Here is a 21,388-nt window from a genome sequence, read left to right as displayed (position 1 = left end):
TGTAATCTAATAAATGTGCAGTTATAATAACATTCATGCTTCTTTGATAAAGATTGTAGTTTTGCAAAATTGTTCACAAACACAGTTTCTGTGTTTTTGTCAAAATTATCATCTTCGTCAACATTGTATATTTTATTTTGATATAAAGAAAATAAATCATTGTCTGAATAACAAAAAAGCTGAAACGTAAATAAGTCATTTGTTCATTATAATATACAGTGTGGTAGTAAGTTAAGGAATGTCATTGTTTTCAAATTTATTGCAAAAATTATCATTAAAAATAAAATGATAGTCAAAATCAATTAATTTTCAAATACTGATGTTATCGAATCGATATTACTTGTTAAATATTTAACACTTCAATTTAATGTTTATCCAATTTAGAGACCAGCTTACTGCTACGTGTAATATGAAATATTCCCAATTTATTATCCTATTTCTTTCCAAGAAATTTCTGAAAATATGACAACTTTATTGACTTGATATTAACAACAATTAATGAATGTTTGTTTACCAATACAATTTCACATATTAATATAATACCTAACCTAAAAATTGGTATGTGTGATAAAGAAATTACTGACAATAAATTGCGAAATAACTTGTGTCTAAAACAACTATTACGGCTTGTGGTATATACATTCAGTAATTTTCTGGTAACTTTGTAGTTTTGATATTTGTTTCAAAACATAACATACAATTTACACATATTAATATAACCTAACCTAAAAAATGGTAAGCGTTATAAACAAGTTGTTGCTAATATACTGTAAACTAACTTGTGTGTGTAAAACGGCTATTGGGAATTTGTGATATATATGTTCAGTAATTTTCTGTCAAGTTTATAATTTTGATATTAATAACATGTAAGGAATATTTGTTTACAAACATATACAATTTACAATTTATTATAACCTAACCTAAAAAATGACATGTGTTGTGTGCTAATAAATTGTGGAATAACTTGTGTGTCTAAAACAGTTATTAAGACATTGTGGTATATATGTATGTATATGTGCTCAGAAATTAATATATCCGTGTGGCTGTACTGCACGGTAAACAACACCATAGAATAAATACTATGCTTTATAATCTAGTAAAATTGTAGGTCTAGAACATTAATCATTTTTTTGTAAATATTAACGATAATAACAAAGTAAATTTCATTTTATGATTGCATGCGCCCACGGAAATAATACATAAAACGCATATGTGGCTATCCTTGACTTCAATGGCCCGCAAATAAGTAACTCCATTTCTAAAGAGGAGCATTTTTACGTCTACGAAACAGGTTATCGCAGTGCAACGTCCTACAAATTTTCAAACAGTCGCGTATTTGCATTTCCATTTGAATAAATCGTTGTTCAGTCTTTGATAACTGATAAATTTATTTAAGCTCTTGTGCAATTACTGTTGTTTATCTATTTTTTATTTGCTATTTCTTTGGTTGCGTTTGTTTGTTATCAATTGGTTCAAATGAATGCCCTACATGATGTTGAAATAAACGCCTACACACTAAGTGAACATAAACCTGTTGAGATCAGCTACGAATTTCCAATATAGAGGACAATAGAATTTCCGGTGTTCCATGTATAAATCGTGACAAACAATGTGATGTCAGAACGTGGAAGCGGCGATGAACCAAATATAGAGCGTCCGATCGAAAAATCAAGCTTCAAACGTTTCTGTTCCTTTTATTTTCGTCCGTCAAGTGATACGTACGAATTGTGCCAGAGTTACGTGATCGTATAAACGTTTTAGGAACATCGAATGTTCAACGACTGTAAACAAAACACACGTCAATGTAACTGCTTTTAACACACCTCCACGGTCAATATTTATCTGCACGTGATGTGCCGGATGTGGAAAATGCGTTCATCCCACAATTTAATGTTACCTTCATGCTATTTCATACTTTTGCGTTTTTATCTTACATGCCACAACGTCAAAATATATTTGCCAGTTGGAACAATCATTTTAAGTTTATGTTTCTTGTTGTTTTATTATGTTTCAGGTAGGTAAAATGTTATTTTCAAAGTGATGGCATATATTTTTCCATATATAAAATGATCTATCAATTTATGAATTGTTAATAGAGGTGATTTATAGCCTTCCCTGGAACATTCAATTTAAAAGCTTTGAAAACATTTTAATACTCCTTAGAAAACAAGTCAGAATTTAACATTATTATTGTACCTTAAAGACATAACCAAAGTCTTTAATCTTGGTGTAAAACTTGGATAAGTCATCGTCTTAACAATGGACTACTTCCGACTTATATCTTGACTTATCTTTGATACCAGATGGCTTCATCAATGATGTGCTAATTATACATTTTTTCACCAAATTTCAAAGTGATCAAAGCGATTTTATTCAAATATTTTTCTATGAATAAAATGATGTTAAATGAAACACAATCTATCAATTTGACAATTATTGATAGAGGTGGCTTCCCGGATATACCAAAGTCTTTAAAGCTGGTGCTGAAATTAGATAAGTTATCATACCAGATGGCTTCATCAATGGTGTGTTAATTATTCATTTTTTCACCAAATTTCAAAGTGATCAAAGCGATTTTATTTAAATATTTGAATATTTTTCTATAAATAAAATGATGTTAAATGAAACACAATCTATCAATTTGTCAATTATTGATAGAGGTGGCTTCCCGGATATACCAAAGTCTTTAAAGCTGGTGCTGAAATTAGATAAGTTATCATTTTCCTAACGGAGTTCTTCTGACCTAAAGAAGAGAAGAGTTCATTAAAGATGTGCTAATTGTGATAATTTTTCTCCAAATTGACTCACCTCTATCAATTTGACAGTAAAATAAAAATTTATTGTGCTTTCTCAAGGATTTACATATTCACCTATATCTTTCTTATACTAAGGTCCTTAACTATGGTATCGATAAATTTTACACAAAAAAATAAATCCTACCCTCCTGTCTGTTGCTCCATTTTTAATATTCTCATCTAGACCAGATATAAAAAATTAAGTGACTCGAACATTATCCATGAACTCGGAATAGAAATGGCAACAGAACGGAGACAAATACGCAGAGAAAATAGGTCAGACATACCAAAAGAAATGGAACTAATAAATCCAAGCACAAATATATCGTGTTGAAATGGGGTAATTTCCATTATTATTACTTTGTCCGCGTTCGTATTAAATTGATTAATATACACAGTAAGCAATAAAATGAAGGTTTATAAATGTCCTGTAAATGGGTGACTATCATATTGGTTGTAAGTGTTACGTAAGTACGTTAAATTCTAATCAATGCTGGTAATAAAGTGTTTGTTGGTCGATACACAAAAATCCGAAGTAAAGGTTAAATGTGGCGCCGGCTTAAATGTAATTCACGCTCTGAGGAAAAATTCTCAACGTCTTATTATCCAGATAATTTCAAAATTTCCTTTAAAAAATAACATAAGCAGGCACAATCTTTTAAAACACAAAGAATTTCTATTTACAAGCTATTAAGGTATGTCAAAAGATAAAATGCTGAATGAAATTTGACATGCTTCCATTTTGAAGGATGATAATCAAGTTTTTAGTTGATTAAATTTCTTTAAGAACAGAGGGTAAACCATGTATGGATTAAAATGCTAATTTCGGCTACTTAAAACCTCAATTACTCATTGTGTATCGTTTTGGAAACATATTTAACATGGAATTAAACTAAAGGTAAAACTCTTTCTACTCAATTCTTACAATAATCAAGTTTTTAATGATTAATTAAATTACAATTTTCAATTATCATAAATGGTGATTTAGAAGTACGACTAGAAAAAAGTTGCTACGAGGGTACTTTCGTGTTAAATGTTTTGGTTGGATATGTTTAGAGCCGACCCTGTTTAGGAATTAAACTAAAGGTCAAATGTTTTCCCATCAATGCATTTGATAATCAAGTTTCTGATTAAATTACTTAAGGATAAATTAATGGAAGTACACCTAAGGTCCCCGTGGGCGCAAGATGCTATCCGGTAGCTGCTCAATCATATTTTAAAAACGTGGAAATTAATTTCGAAATGTCAGCCACGCTTACGACCTTATTTAAAGTTAAATCGAATCACCCGAACAACAACCCACCCCCGCCGATTGCCAACTGCAACCGTTGCATTAAAAACAAATAAAATCCGATTACGACGCAAACACATTTCGTCGCCGCCGTTCAAATCGATAGACCGCGATGTATAAACAAAAATTATGAACGGTATTTTTCTACGCAGAACTTACCGGGCGAAACTGAATGCGAAATAGAAACGAGGTCTGCGAAGCGGACAAGACTGAAGGCACGTAGGCATGGGGCAATCGATTTCGAACGTCCCCCAAAAACCATAGGGGATTTATGCAGTCACGAACTGCATATCTGTGTTAGGGGAAAGAAATATCTAGAGGGATAAGACGCATTGTGTTCACAGAAATTCTCGAATAACGTCAAACTGTAATAAAATAACATAAGTATTCTGCTACAGTTATTTTGAAAAAATTCTACTTCAAAAATGTTATGTAAAATAATTTATTCTCTTTTAAACGCCACGTGGAACTGTTTCCATAAGTTTTATAAATAGAGATTAATTGTTTATAAATTATTTTTTAATTACCATCAGTTTGCAGTTTAAACAATGAAAGTGGGAACAATAATTTTGCCTTCGCAATTTTAATTTTCAAATATTAAAAAAGTTTTCTTAATATTAATGTTCTCTTTTAACTTAAAAACTATAAATCCTTTGGCTATGACATTCTAATTATAATTTGTAATCAAAGACAAAAAGGTTATCAAAAAGTGCCACGAGGAATTGTTTCCATAATTTTTAATGACAGTGTTTTAAAACACTCGATTGTTAATTATGATTGGAATGTAATTTGAACTATTAAAATAGGAATTTGATCAATAATAATTTCGTCATTGTTAATTTTAATTTTGAGAACATAAGTACATAATTACTGTGTGATTTAATAACTCCAAAAAAATTGTGAATATTAAAAAAATATTTTTTAACCTTTTTATTCTACGTTTGTGACATTCTAATTATAGTTTGTAAACAAAGGATTATTAGAAAAATGTCAAGTGGGATTGTTTCCATACATTTTTTAATTGTTAATTAACATATTATTAAAATGCAATACAGACAATAAAAGTGGGTATGTAAAAAACAATAGTTTTGCCATTCACTATTTTTATTTTCATAACACAACAGAAGTCTTGAAAATATATTACTTTTATAACTATTAAAAAATATCCTATTTTAATTTTTTATAGTTTGCAAACAAAGGATAAAGGTTAATAAAAAATATAATGTGGAATTGTTTCCATAAATCTAATAAAGTTTAAACAATCGTAAATGTTTTTACATTCAATTGTTAATTATAATTAGTCATTTTGCCATTTACAATTTTAATTATCAGAATACAGTGCAGTAAACAGTGTTTAAAATTGTTATGGAATACAAATTGTAAAAGTTATTAAAAATTATTTAAAAAAATCTTAAAAATAATGTCTTTCTTAATGTTTATGATATTCTAATTATAGTTTGTAAACAAAGGCATAAAGTTTATCAAAAAAGTCATGTGTTATTGTTTCCATAAATTTTATAAATCTTGTTTAACACAATGAAGTAAAAAAAATTTAATTTTTCTCAAAAATAATGTTGTCTTTTAATTGTCCTGTCATAGTTTGTACACAAAAGTACAAAAATTGTCAAAATGTGTCATATTGTATAAATTTTATAAACAACGTTTAACACAATGTACTGAAAAATAAATACTTTCTTTTAATTTTATATCATATTTTTCAGATATTTTAGTTATAGTTTGTAAACAAAGGTATAAAAATTTTCAAAAAATGACAAGTGGGATTATTTATATAAATTTTATAAACAACGTTTAACTCAATGTACTGAAAAGCACATATTTTTTCTTCTCTTTGTTCTCTTTTTAATTTCCAATTATAATTTTTAAACAAAAGTACAAAAATTGTCAAAAAATACGAAGTGGGATGTTTTCTATAAATTTTATAAATAGTGTTTAGCACAATGCATCGCAGAAATTTATTTTTTCTCAAAAATAATGTTCTCTTTTAATTTTCCATTTATGCTTTGTAAATAAAGATATAATAATTGTCAAAAAATGTGTGATTTTTTCCATATATTTTATAAGCAGTGTTTAATAAAAATTTATTTTTTCTCAAAAATAATGTTCTCTTTTAATTTTTCAGTTACAGTTTGTAAATAAAGTTTATAAGTGTTTATCACAATGTAACTTCAAATTATTTATTTTTTTTTTCAAAATAATGTAAATAAAAATTATTATTTTACAAAATGTATTTTAAATAATTTTCTCATATTTATGTCTTTTAACTCTCACTTTTTTGTTTGTAAACAAAACTGTAAATATTATTAAAAATATTGTGGGGATTATGTCTAAAAATATCATAAAATTGTATATATTTTTATGTTCAATTATGAATTACGATTACAGTTTAAACAATAAAAATAAAAACTGCCTTTTTTAATTTTAATTTATAATAAAATGCAGCGTATATTTTTAAGAAATTTATTGTTTGACTGTGATGTTACATAAATAAAAATACTGCGAATAAAAAAACGCAAGCGAAAGTAATAATGAACCTTTCCATACTTTCACTGTGAGAGACAACCGTTTATTTATTAATAGATACGTTCGGATGATTTTCTGCTTTTGACATTTGACGAGTTAAAACTGCCGTAAAATTCAAACAAGTGCAACAAATTCGCATCGAAAATCAATACGTCGTTACCAAATGTCTGACGCAAATCGTTCAAATCGTTTCATGTCCCTCAATCATTTTTACGAATTTGCAAACACAATAAAATCCCACAGTGTCGTAACTTGCTAAATTAAAGTAAACAATAAAAGCTGGAAATAAAGCTAACGTTTCTACGAAAAAACTTCTATTGAAAGTTTGCATGTCAATTGATTTCGTGGAATTAATTTAATTTATAGGGCCATAAATTATTTCGTTTGTTGAACAAATATTATTGTGGTTGTAATAAAAGTGCAGTGAAAATCTAAATGTTTATGTCGTTTTCGATTTTCCTTGAATTAGCAATATTTTGCTGCAAATTGATTGAATAAATTCAGATGTTTTTAATGTTCCTTCAAGCATCTTTAGTATACAGATCTTAATTACTAAAAATTGAAGGTGATCAAATCAAAGTAATTTGGTTTATTACCAATGTTTAGATTTTGCTCCTCAAAAGAGATTAAATTAACCCAACCTCCGAGCTCTGCAATTAAACCATTTAATACATTTATGTGATTGATGTTGTTCAATTAAATAAATGAATCAAAGCATCCCTGGCACACTGACAGAAGGAACAATGGTTCCTAACAAACTTACGACGCCCGTCATTTTGTGTCGGACCAAATACAGTAATTAAAAGTCGGTGCTACAATCACAATTGTAAAATTCGTAATTGACGTCGGTTTTTGGGCTCATTTCACTGCGTAGGAGCTTTGGGTAGCACGTTGACGGTCTGGCGCCGTTCGTGCGGGCCAACAATATCTAAATTATACATGCGACAAAATATTGGCCGCCAAGACCAAACGGACCGAGTGCCGTCGTTCAGGGACAATAAAAATCGTGTCAGCTGACTCCAACAGATCAATTTAGGAGCGTCACAACAGACGTAGATGATAGAGGAACTGCTTGCGTCCGGCCAATTATTAATTTTATTGGTCTGTGACAATGAGATTACGTCGGTGAAAATGTAAATAGGGAGATGAGTTTGTTATGCGTGAAATATCCACATGGTTGATAACAAAGAGTGATTCACTTTTGTCATGTCTACAAAGAGTTCCGTACGTTCAATATAAAGTTTGTCTCGAGCTTCTTTTTGTATTTTATCTTTTGACTTATCCAGATCATGATAAACATATAGAGCTCTCAAGTGCACTATTTAAAGAATTTTGTAAATAAATTTTTCTAAACTAGTCATAATGAAATAGGTATCAATATTTAAAATTTAAATATTTTCTATATTTTTGTGCTATCCATGTATAATCTTGTACGCCTTATTTAGACATTACAGCATATTTTAATGTTACAAAAAACTTCTTTATTTTTTTAAATATCTATAGAAAAACTAAAATAACTGAAATTTGTCATAAAATGCTTCAAAATAGACTCGTTTAATTCATAAATAACATTATTTATCAGTCGTCTTTCCCATTCTGTGCCATGAACAACGATGCTCTTAGATCATTAGAGATGAAGTTTTTAGGGGGCTTTGCACTTCAGCAAGAAGGTCAATCGCAGAGGTACGTGGCAAACTTGCTCCAAATAAGCCGGTTATTCACAGATTGTGGAATCGAAACAGAGAAATTGGTATCAGTCATAGGAGACCATATACTGTTCGTCAGAGACTTGCTACTCCTCGAGAAGATCAACTTTTGGTTCAGATGTCACTTCAAGAGCGAACAAAAACAGCTCACCAGTTAAAAAACCGTCACTTTATGGCCACAGAGACACATTTATCTACTCAAACCGTACCTACTCAAACCAATTTACATTCAAGACGTGCAGCTGTTGTTTCTGAATTAACTAGAGCACATAGGAGAATGAGAAGAAACTTCTCTAATGAACACATTAACTGGAACATGAACCAATGGAGTCAGTTTCTCTTTACAGATAAATCCAGATTTTATTTAAGATCAAATGACGTACGACAAAGAGTCTATAGACGTCGAGGAGAACGATATTTGAATGCAACTGTGACTGAGAAAAGAGCTTTTAAAGGAGGATCTGTAATGGTGTGGGACAGTGTAACTTCAAACCGAGGTACAGTCCTTCTCGTCTTGGGGAATGGTTCCGTCAAGTTCCAGGCGATACATTGACAATATTCTGCAACCTATTGTTTCACTTTACATCAAGATAATGCAAGACCTCACGATGACAGAGTTGTTCCAAATTTCTTTGAAGAGAATAATTTGGGGGTTATGGAGTGACCAGAGAATAGTCCCATTTTAACTCTAAATCAACTTCTACAAGTCCTCTTACGTGTTGAAAAATTGAGTGGTTTAAAAATATCAGAAAATGTAATGTTTATTTTAGTCTGTATATTTCTCTTTTTTATCCTTTTCCCCTTATTCAGTTCATGAAGAGTTCTCAAGTAAAATAAAACATTACCAAGTAAGTCCAGTAAGTCATTTTAGTTCTAAATCAACTTGCACAAGCCATTTTTTCTTACTGTACATTCAACAACATTTTCTTTATGTTGAATAGTTCTATCTATGGATTAATACATCATATCAAAATATCAAAAGACCCGACTTGAAAAATAAACATCAACAATCTTAGTCCTTGACTTAAAATTTGTATCGACTTATCATCCCGTTCACATCGCTATTTTCGCACCTCTGACGTCCGAAACGCAAATTTCCCTCATAAAACCGAATTGTCAAAACAGCCTAATAATTCAGACAAACAGAATTATTCATAACACTAGCGCTATATTTATCCCAATATTCCACCAAAAATATACTCGACAACCAAAAATAAAACTGATCTGGGCCGGCCATCGAAACTTCCTAACGTTGTTGTCATGGTAATATCAAGTTCAAGGCGAGGAACGAGGATATATTTTTATTTCCTTGAGATTATTGGAATTGCATCGTCTGTGAATTGGTGCCGGTTCGAACTTGTTATTGGAGTGGAACGTTATACATGTCAGCGGTTCGGGAGCGTTTTTATTGAATGTTTTTCAATTGGTTTAGTTAGTTGGTACATGTGGTACACATCAATAAATTTAGACAGCGTTATGTTTAATGGATTGGTTTATAGTTATAGTTATAGTTTTATATTTTAATTGATTGACGTAATTATTAAATTATTTAATTAGAAGAAAGTTAGCGACTCAATTATCTCAATTCATAAAGTAATCTTCAAAAGTTCTTTCTTCATTTGTGTTTTATATTTGGAATAACACTAATATACACGAAAGATGAACTTCTTTGTAATAAAATTTTCCACGGAATTTGTAAATATATTGAGGTTCATAGACACGTAGTAAAAATGTAATTTTTTATAGCACTTTTTAGTTGTCAAGGTAAGATTGACATTTTACTAATGACCGACTACAAGCAAATATATGCCACGAAAAATAAATGATTCGATTTAAAAAAACTTCAATATTGGCCTTCCCTTCACTCTTTATTACATAAAAAATTGAACAATGGCAAAAATATATGAACTATGAAGCATTGCATTGATGATGAAGCAAATAGTCTCTTTTATTGTCTAAATAATGTCTTTTTTATAAACTTGCAAGCAATAGGTAGGCAGTTAATTGTTTGGCCTCTTGATAAGTATCAATATGTAATATTTCTTGAGCAGTCAACCATACGGTTCCACTAGGTATGCCAGCCTTAACCAACCCATTTTTTCGTTGTAATGTGATCAATAAAAGGCTCATTTGCGTTTTCCGACTTATGTAAAATCCATTTGTCCATCTTTTTGATGAAATTTATTGCAAGAAGCCTGATTTGTTTGCTTTAGATTAAGTTTTTCGATAGCTAATGGCTCAGTTAATTAGATGTAAAATGTTTTTGTCTTCTTTTCAATATTTCCTAACTTAGAATAGTCGTATCGTCCGAATAATTGGATAAGGAACAAAATTAAACTCGAATCTAGATTTTGAGTATTAACAGAAGATGTCAATTATAATCATTTACTATTGGTGAGATTTGTTAATTTTCTGGAACAGTGTATAAAGTACTACTCAAGAAAATTTATTATTGGTATATTGTGCCTGATATTTGTCAAACTCCAATTTTTATCAAACAACAAGAAGCGTTGCTGTTCGATACGCTATATCAATTAACTTTGTAGAAGTTAAACGGATTTCGTAAAATTATTTCCTGTCATCATATTATTGGTATATTGTGCCTGAATGTCAAACTTGTAACTTTCCTATTGTATGCACTCAGTACTAAAGTGCATGTACTCTCCCCTAACTAAATATTTGCCAACATGCATGTATATGTAATTGCATCATGCTCCAATTTCTATCAAACAACAAGAACCGTTGCTGTTCGAGACGCAATATCAATTAACTTTGTAAAAGTTAAACGGATTTCGTAAAATGGTTTCCTGTTGCCTCAGATTTCCTCCAAAGCCCCCATTTCTAATGAGCGCTATGATATTTCTCGGTGTTGCGCAGTTGTATATTGAGAAGGTCAGTTTGGCATTCGAATCGATATCCTGCATAATGCAGCTGAATAAATTTGTTTTCCTGTGGTTATCTGAAGACATGCAAGCCAGCTAGTCCTACATAACATTGTTTACAAGGACGACGTTCGGTCGGTTAATTAGAGAAGAAGGAAAACAAACAGGCGTGTATATCTTGAGAATATGTCGGTTCAGGGTTTCGTGGCACTCACAACGCGGACTGATAAAGATTAATGGGACCAAAAGGATCCACTATATTCTTTTAGAAACAAGCTTTATAAATTTAAATGTTTGTTCATTGTTATCAAATGTGTTTCAAATACATTTTATAAAGAATAAAACGTAAAATAATAAATAAAATTCAAACACTCCAACACTTAATAATAAAACTGCAAGTAGTAAAAATTTCAGAATGGAAAAATGAAATACCGAGTTATGCAATATTAAATACTGAAGTTTAATAAACGCTGCAGTAGAGCGGATAAATTTATGAGGATGTACATTCCTCATGATAGAATGCAAATATTAAAAGTTACAAATTCGTGTTTCATTTTAAAAAATTAAAAGCTTTTCTACTTATGCCCAATTACAGTATATGAATAAGACTAGAAAATAATTACACTTTTGTTCTCACAAATCAATGGTAAAAGCTAAATACGGAGCAGAACTAATCAATATCAATAGTAGCAGCATTTAAACATAAATAAACATGTAAGAATGAATTAAATATTGAGTTTTTGGATTCATTGTAGTTAATAAATTAACAGCAGACGACATAATCATAATTAAAATTCAATATTTAATTAGTGTTTGTTAATGTATTTTAATACGACTTTCTTTTAATATAGTTAAAATTAATATTTAAAATAATTCTAAAATTATTGTAATCAATTGAATTTTTATATAAAGATAATTTAATTAATAAGATATTGAACATAATTTTGTTTTTTAATTAATTATTTAATTCAACAATTCATCATTAAATAAAACGCCACAATAATTTTGAAAATTTGGTAATAATTAAATTCTATCGAAATGTATAAAATTGTAAAACAAAACAAGTTGTTTAAAAATAATCTGGCAAAACACCATTCGGTAATTCAATCTCAACACGATTCCAACTCTCAGTACTATTTTTAAACATAAACAAAATTAAAATTGAAATAAATTTCTGTTTAAAGTGAAATTTCCATTCACCATTTTACAGTGTCGAAATGAATGCCTGGCCATATGACAGCGAAAATGGGAATCGATTTTGGCTCTTTGACGTCATTGCTCTAGACACCAAATACAACTTCAGTTGTATATCCTGACGTCACAGAAAGAGGAAAGTAATGGGATTTTAGTGCCATCTGTGTGACAGTAGAAATAGTAACAAGAACCAAACTGTAAAGCTATGTGAAAGAAAAGAAATCTAATCATATTTTTAACCGTGTAAGTTAATAATAGTGGTGACATCTATGTGTGTGACGACGTTACTATTGTTTAAAGAACACTTTTAAAATGATGATTTTTTCGTCGTTTCAACTTTCTTATCGATTTATCATTGGGTCCATCGATTATTTTACTAAATATTTGCGGAAGGTAGAATAAATTACTGTTTGCTTCATTAGATTTTATTTATTACTTTCCAAAAGAAAAGTTTTCGTAAGGTTTTATTGTTTTGTGTCGTTTGGGTAATGTACTCCGACATTCTCTTTCAGCTTACATAAATAAAAAAAACTTTGTTTTAATTTCTATCTCCGTATAAATTCCATGTCCACTAAATTACAAATTTATTTTGAGTACTTGAGTCAAATTTAAATAAGTCAGGTGTTTAACACACATATTCCATTTCAGTATATCAGACAAAATCTATATAACCAAATACTGGCGATTCAGGTAGTATCTACAACATTAGTTTTTGCTTTGTTATCAAGACAGTCTGTACAATTGATTGTGATTAAATATTATTTAGTTTAATTAATTAACTAAGTATTTTTGTATAACGGAGTACAAACTTGGGAGAAAAGCTCATGTACATGTGTAAGTGGTATAAGTTGAATAAATCACTTCAAAAGGATATCCCAGCTGGACCATTTGCAAAATTGAACTAAGATCTATTCTTAAGGGTAAAGTTAATTAATTAAATTATGTTGAAAAATATTATCGTTATGTTATAGGTTATTAAAACAGCATAATCGTATGTGACTTTAATTGATAATAGCACAAATAGACCTGATTAAATTTAAGTATAACTGAATTAATTACAGGTATTCATTATTTTACTAAAGTTATATTTAATACATCATCTAGGGTAGAATGTTTTCTAAATTTGTTATTTGCTTAGATTATTCAGCTTAATTCTACATCAAAGAAACCAGTATTTGGTTAGATGAATAGAATTAAAGTTTTTAACATGTAGTTGAAGCATTTTTAATTTTATGTGCTAGAATAAAAACATCTTTTTATTCAATATTTACAATAATTTATTTACTATACAAACAAAAATGTAAACACTAATTATCATAAATAATTGCAACTCCATACGTTTATATTTAATTATAAAGTAAATCAGTTCTTATAATAAAAGAAAATTAGTCTCTCTACTGTATTATATTTTTTTAACACACTGTAACATTCTCAACATGTGAGAATTATTCAGAAATGTTCTTATTTTAACAACTTTTTTATGTTATATCTATAAAAATTTTAATGTGATCGAAGAGTGTAGAGATTGGTATAAAGAGTAAGAATCTTAAATCTTACGACCAAATCCGGTTGTATAATATACAATGTTTATAAATTTTATTATGCATATAATATATATAGTATTAGTTTTATTTGTGTTATATCTGTATGTCTTTTCTGAGATTACGTGTCCATAATTCTCCAATTAAATATGTAAATTGATTTTATCAATAAACATTATATCAAACTGTAATTTAAAATGAATTTAATTTGCAAATTACATAGGAGACTTCTGTTGATATTTTCCTTCCATTTTAAAAGTACTGCGAATGTTTATTTAATTAGGCTAATAGTAGTTTAAACATCGATAAAATATGCAAGCGTGCACTTAAAAAATTATTACTTAGACTTACGGAAAAATCTATAATTATTGCAACGTCGTTTCCCTCTTGTATATTCTTTATTTTCCAGTGATATTTTTTTCGTAATAACTTCTGAGTTGAAATGTAACTTCGTGGTATTAATATAAAGGTAGAAAATAATATGAAATAATTTGTATTAATACACACCACCGCAATGTCTAGGGATGATTTAAATATATTCGGTAATTATATTTATTTTATGGATACACAAAATTGATTATGAGATTATTAAAACGCGTAAAAAACCTGCTAATACAAAAGTTTATTTAAAAAACGAATATTTTAAAAATGAGTGAAAAAGTATGAAAACTAAAGGATATTTCTAGATTGTAATACTTAACAAAAGTATGGTTTAATAATTCGTGTGGCCTCCTGAATTGGCAACAACTTCCCTGCAAGTAGTTTTTTCGCAGGTTATTGTCGATACTATGAAATTTCTTTCTAGTATTAAATAAGAAAGAATTGATAAAAATGACTAAAATATAAATTATGCCTTTATTTGAATTTACTCTAATTGACAATACCTAACATATCTATGAACAATAAACAACAAAATAATTATATATTCTTATTATTGCAAATATAAATAGGACAATTTTTTAGCTATCGTTTGTGCTTCTTGAAATTAACGCAAAATATGAGTACGCCATTTTAATAATCTGTAAAATAAAACATATAATTTTTCAACTGAATTTTAAGTTAACTTATTACCGCTATGAATAAATCGTATGTCAAATATGCAAAAGGTCCAGCTGGAATAGTCAAAGGTTTTTGGCTGCGCAATATAATTAACTGCAAATCTTTTTGCAATGACTTATTCATCTTATACCAATTACACATGCATATAATTTTTTCTCCCAAAGTTTCACTCTATAACAGGGAGACATTTAGTATTTGCGAATGTTTAAATAAAATAATTAATACCATGTAAATGAGCTCTTGTCCAGAGTGACACATTACAAATATAGTAATTAACCAACCGACCATCTGCACGACTCCATCAATGTTCTACAAAATCACACTTATACATAACAAACCGCATTAATTAATTTAAAATACTCAAATACCGCAGATTGCTTTGCTAGCAATGCAAATACTACCGCTGTAAAAATTGTGTGAACTCCCAAAATTTTATTATACAATTTTGCGGTTTTATTTGATATACTAAAATAGAACATATTTGTAATATGGCTTTTACTAGATTTTACCTCACCTAATGATATCTTGGTGATACCGAACACAAAATTTCATTGTTTCTTTTTGTATTTTTTCATTTCTTTCATTTGGAATACCTTCTAACATGAGGCATAAGTGATCCATTCTATTTCCGATATACGTAACTATTTCAAAAATCAATTCAATTACACTAGAACCCCCAAGAAAAATATGAAATGTTGATATTTGTTCAGCTAAATATAAAATCTGCGGAAGTGGAAAAACATTTATGTTAAACGGTAAAATGATGGGTAGGGAAAGGCCACAAGATAGTTCTGGATTTGTAGTTTTTCTTAGTTCTTCACATGAATTTTTTGAAAAGGTATTTCCGACACTGTAAATGATGCACATTATAAATATGCTCAAACTGAATAGCTTTGCACGTCTGTTCGTCTTATCCCTGGTTTCTGCAAAGTCTCGTGGCAACTGAAAGACTTCCTCATTGGACAAATGAAGTCGTATAGATTGCATTAATTCTATATTAAGTATGAATTGAATGATCATGTACATAATAGTTATGGCAGCACAAAATGGTTCTATTAATTCTTTGTCTAAAAGAATCCGAACTGAAACACGATATATTAAATTATCTTATCATTTAAATTATATCATTACTTACATTTAATTCTATATGCAAAATCGTAACTTATCAATAAAGGCATTAAGTACAACAAAGGCGCCATCAGAACATATTTTAAGTTGTTTATTTTTCCATTACTGGACCATATTCCTAATAATTTTAAATTATTTAAAGTAACTTGCAACACGAGATTCTTTTTAACCATGTTTATAGATGGATTCATTCGCCTCAATGTAGAATAATGGGTCCACAGTGTGTCTGTGGTCACAAGTGAATCAATAACAATTTGATACTAATCATTATGCAAATTGGTTTGACATCAAATTTACCTATCTATAAAAAAGCTTCAATGCAATTTGAAACGTTTGTGCAAATTTTATAAATACATGTTATCATCCTACGTAATAATAGACTGGGGTAGTGAGTTAATAAAACACGGGGGTTTGGCGAAATACAGCTCTATATAACTATATGTAATTATAAAATTAGTACAAGGATAATTATACAAATTTATAAAATTATATTTTTTATTTTTAATATATGTCTCATATATACTTGTAAAATATATGAAATATTTAATTAGAACAATTACAAAATTGATTTCAGAGTAGTTATTTCTCGAGTATAATAAATGTAAATTATAAATAATGTCTATATTATTTTCTTCCCTGTTAATTAAATAACTGACTAGTTGAAAGATACAATTTTATGGTAAAAGTAGTAAAGAGTATTAGAAATGACAAAATATATAGATAATGAAAAAATGTAACTTTATTTAATATTTAATACCATTGAAAGTACATAATAAATAATTATGAACAAAAACAACAAATTAATTATTAATTTTCATGATTGCAAATTTCAGAGGGAAATGAAATGAGGAATTCACTATTTTGAATTTCGAATGTTGTCTGCATATTTATTTAGTTATTCTTCAATTTTTTAACCATCTCTTGTGCTTCTTGTAATTAACGTAAAATATGAGTACGCCATTTTAATAATCTGTAACATAAATCGTAATATAATTGTTCAACTGAATTTAAGTTAAATTATTGCCTAACATTAAATATATATGCTCTTAAGAAATATATATGTTTATTATTACCATTATGAATAATTCGTATGACAAAATTGCGAATGGTCCTGCTGGAATAATTAAAGGCTTTTGGCTGCGCAATATAATTAACTGCAAATCTCTTTGTAATGACTTATTCATCTTATACCAATTACACATGCATATAATTTTTTCTCCCAAAGTTTCACTCTATAACAGAGAGACATTTAGTATTTACAAATATTTAGGTTAAAAAAATTAAATACACAATAAATGAGTTCTTGCCCAGAGTGACACATTAAAAATAGAACAGATAACCAACTGGCCATCTGCACCGCTCCATCAATGTTCTACAAATTGACATCTTTATAGTACAAATAGCATTAAATAATATAAAATACTCATAAATACCGAAGATTGATTTGCTATCAAAGCTATGACTACAGCAGTAAAAATTGTATGAATCCCCAATACTTTATTATACAGTTTCGCGGTTATATTTGACACACTAAAATAGAATATATAAGAAATATATGGATTTTACTAGATTTTACCTTACCTAATGATATCTTGGTGGTACCGAACACAAAGTTTCATTCTTTCTTTTTGTATTTTTTCATTTCTTTCATTTGAAATACTTTCTAAGATGAGGCATAGGTGATTCATTCTATTTCCGATATACACAACTATTTCATAAATCAATAAAATTGCACAACAACCCCCCAAAAAAATATGTAATGTTGATAATTGTTCTACTATATAGAGAACCTGAGGAATTGGAAAATAATTCATGTTAAACGGTAAAATAGTGGGAATGAAAAGGCCACAAGATAGTTCTGGATTCGTTGTCCTTTTTAGTTCTTCACATGAATTTTTTAAAAAGATATGTATGACACCGTAAAATATGCTCATCATAAACATGCTGAAACTGAATAACTTTGCACGTCTGTTCGTCTTATCCCTGATCTCTGCAAAGTCTGGTGGCGATTGGAAGTCCTCCTCATTGGACAAATGAAGTCGTATAGACTGCATTAATTCTATGTTAAGTATGAACTGAATGTTCATGTACATAAAAGTCATGGCGGCACAAAATGGTTCTATTAATTCTTCATCTAAAGGAATGCTAACTGAAATACAATATACTAAATTATCTTGTCATTTAAATTATATCAATACTCACATTTAATTCTATAAACAAAATCGTAAATTATCAATAAAGGCATTAAGTACAACAAAGGCGCCATCAGAACATATTTTAAGTTGTTTATTTTTCCATTACTGGACCATATTCCTAATAATTTTAAATTATTTAAAGTAACTTGCAACACGAGATTCTTTTTAACCATGTTTATAGATGGATTCATTCGCCTCAATGTAGAATAATGGGTCCACAGTGTGTCTGTGGTCACAAGTGAATCAATAACAATTTCATACTAATCATTATGCAAATTGGTTTGACATCAAATTTACCTATCTATAAAAAAGCTCAATGCAATTTGAAACGTTTGTGCAAATTTTATAAATACATGTTATCATCCTACGTAATAATAGACTGGGGTAGTGACTTAATAAAACACGGGGGTTTGGCGAAATACAGCTCTATATAACTATATGTAATTATAAAATTAGTACAAGGATATTTATACAAATGTATAAAATTATATTTTTTATTTTTAATATATGTCTCATATATACTTGTAAAGTATATGAAATATTTAATGGAAATAATAACCCTTAGAACAATTACAAAATTGATTTCAGTGTAGTTATTTCTAGGGTATAATAAATGTAAATTATAAAATTTCAGTGTAGTTATTTCTAGGGTATAATAAATGTAAATTATAAATTATAATGTCTTCATATAAATATATTATTTTCTTCCCTGTTGATTAAATAACTGACTAGTTGAAAGATACAATTTTATGATAAAAGTAGTAAAGAGTATTAGAAATGACAAAATATATAGATAATGAAAAAATGTAACTTTATTTAATATTTAATAGCATTGAAAGTACATAATAAATAACTATGAACAAAAACAAACAAATTAATTATTAATTTTCATGATTGCAAATTCCCGAGGGAAATGAAATGAGGAATTCACTATTTTGAATTTCTAATGCTGTCTGCATATTTATTTAGTTATTGCTCAATTTTTTAACTATCTCTTGTGCTTCTTGTAATTAACGTAAAATATGAGTACGCCATTTTAATAATCTGTAACATAAATCGTATTATAATTGTTCAACTGAATTTAAGTTAAATTATTGCTCTTAAGAAGTATATATGTTTATTATTACCATTATGAATAAATCGTATGACAAAATTGCGAATGGTCCTGCTGGAATACTTAAAGGCTTTTGGCTGCGTAATATAATTAACTGCAAATCTCTTTGTAGTGACTTATGCATCTTATACCAATTACACGTGTTCCCAAAGTTTCACTCTATAACAGAGAGATATTTAGTATTTGCAAATATTTAGGTAAAAAAATTAAATACACAATAAATGAGTTCTTGCCCAGAGTAACACATTAAAAATAGAGCAAATAACCAACTGGCCATTTGCACCGTCCCATCAATGTTCTACAAATTGACATCTTTATAGCACAAACCGCATTAAATAATATAAATACACATAAATACCGAAGATTGACTTGCTATCAAAGCTATTACTACAGCAGTAAAAATTGTATGAATCTCAAATACTTTATTATACAGTTTCGCGGTTTTATTTGACACACTAAAATAGAATATATATTACATATATGGATTTTGCTAGATTTTACCTTACCTAATGATATCTTGGTGGTACCCAACACAAAGTTTGATTCTTTCTTTTTGTATTTTTTCATTTGTTTCATTTGAAATACTTTCTAAGATGAGGCATAGGTGATTCATTCTATTTCCGATATACATAACTATTTCATAAATCAATAAATTTGCACAACAACCCCCCAAAAAAATATGTAATGTTGATAATTGTTCTAGTATATATAGAATTTAAGGAATTGGAAAAAAATTCATGTTAAACGGTAAAATAGTGGGCATGAAAAGGCCGCAAGATAGTTCTGGATTCGTTGTCTTTTTTAGTTTTTCACATGGATTTTTTAAAAAGATATGTATGGCACCGTAAAAAGTGCACATCATAAACATGCCGAAACTAACTAACTTTGCACGTCTGTTCGTCTTATCCCTGATCTCTGCAAAGTCTAGTCGCAACTGGAAGTCCTTCTCATTGGACAAATGAAGTCGTATAGACTGCATTAATTCTATATTAAGTATGAATTGAATGTTCTTGTACATAATAGTCATGGTAGCACAAAATGGTTCTATTAATTCTTTATCTAAAGGAATGCTGACTGAAATACAATATATTAAATTATCTTATCATTTAAATTATACCATTACTCACATATAATTCTATAAACAAAATCATAAATTATCAATAGAGGCAGTAAGTACAACAAAGGCGTCATCAGAACATATTTTAAGTAGTTTATTTTTCCATTACCGGACCATATTCCTAATAATTTTAAATTATTTAGGGTAACTTGCAACACGAGATTCTTTTTAACCATGTTTATAGATGGATTCGTTCGACTAAATGTAGAATAATGGGTCCACAGTGTGTCTGTGGTCACAAGTAAATCAATAACAATTTGATACTAATCATTATGTAAATTGGTTGACATCAAATTTACCCATATATAAAAAAGCTTCAATGCAATTTGCTACGTTTTTGCAAATTCTATAACTACATGTTATCCTACGTAATAATAGACTAGGATAATGACTTAATAAAATGCGAGGATTTGAGAAATACAGTTCTATATACAATTATATATAATTGTAAAACGAGTTCAAGAATAATTATACAAATTGATAAAAATATATTTTCAATTTTTAATATAACATATGTCACATATATTTGTATATACAGTAAAAGCTCCTTATTCGCGGGGTATATGTTCCGTAAATATGCTGCGAATACAGAAACCGTGAATGGTAATTTATATGGGATTATAGGAAATACGTTCCTGGGTGACAAAATAAAGAACAAATATTTATAAAAAATCAATTTAATTGAGGTTTTTAACCAAATTGATTAATTATTATCTTCAGGCTTAGGCAATGGCTTAAAGAATTTTGTAATTTTATCTTACTTGGCAGTTTTTAGAAGCTCTTTCAATTCAGACATTCAGCAGAAGCATTAGCAATTTCTCTCTT

At 28.8% G+C, this 21,388-nt stretch overlaps 1 protein-coding gene across 1 annotated transcript; it reads right to left on the bottom strand.

The window, feature by feature from the left end:
• Positions 1–14,792: 14,792 nt before the first annotated feature.
• Positions 14,793–15,636, bottom strand: LOC126266237 (putative odorant receptor 92a). The gene is made up of 5 exons (XM_049969826.1): positions 15,524–15,636; positions 15,378–15,474; positions 15,235–15,318; positions 15,022–15,180; positions 14,793–14,969 (listed from the first exon to the last, which is right to left on the bottom strand). Exons 1-5 carry the CDS (start codon positions 15,628–15,630, stop codon positions 14,910–14,912), a joined length of 507 nt encoding a protein of 168 aa, XP_049825783.1. The 5' UTR covers positions 15,631–15,636; the 3' UTR covers positions 14,793–14,909.
• Positions 15,637–21,388: the final 5,752 nt, after the last annotated feature.

The sequence above is a fragment of the Aethina tumida genome, chromosome 7 (genome assembly GCF_024364675.1).
Source record: "Aethina tumida isolate Nest 87 chromosome 7, icAetTumi1.1, whole genome shotgun sequence".
Taxonomy (NCBI): Eukaryota; Metazoa; Arthropoda; class Insecta; order Coleoptera; family Nitidulidae; genus Aethina; species Aethina tumida.
Note: the sequence above shows the minus strand (reverse complement) of the source record. Positions and strands in the feature narration are given on the sequence as shown.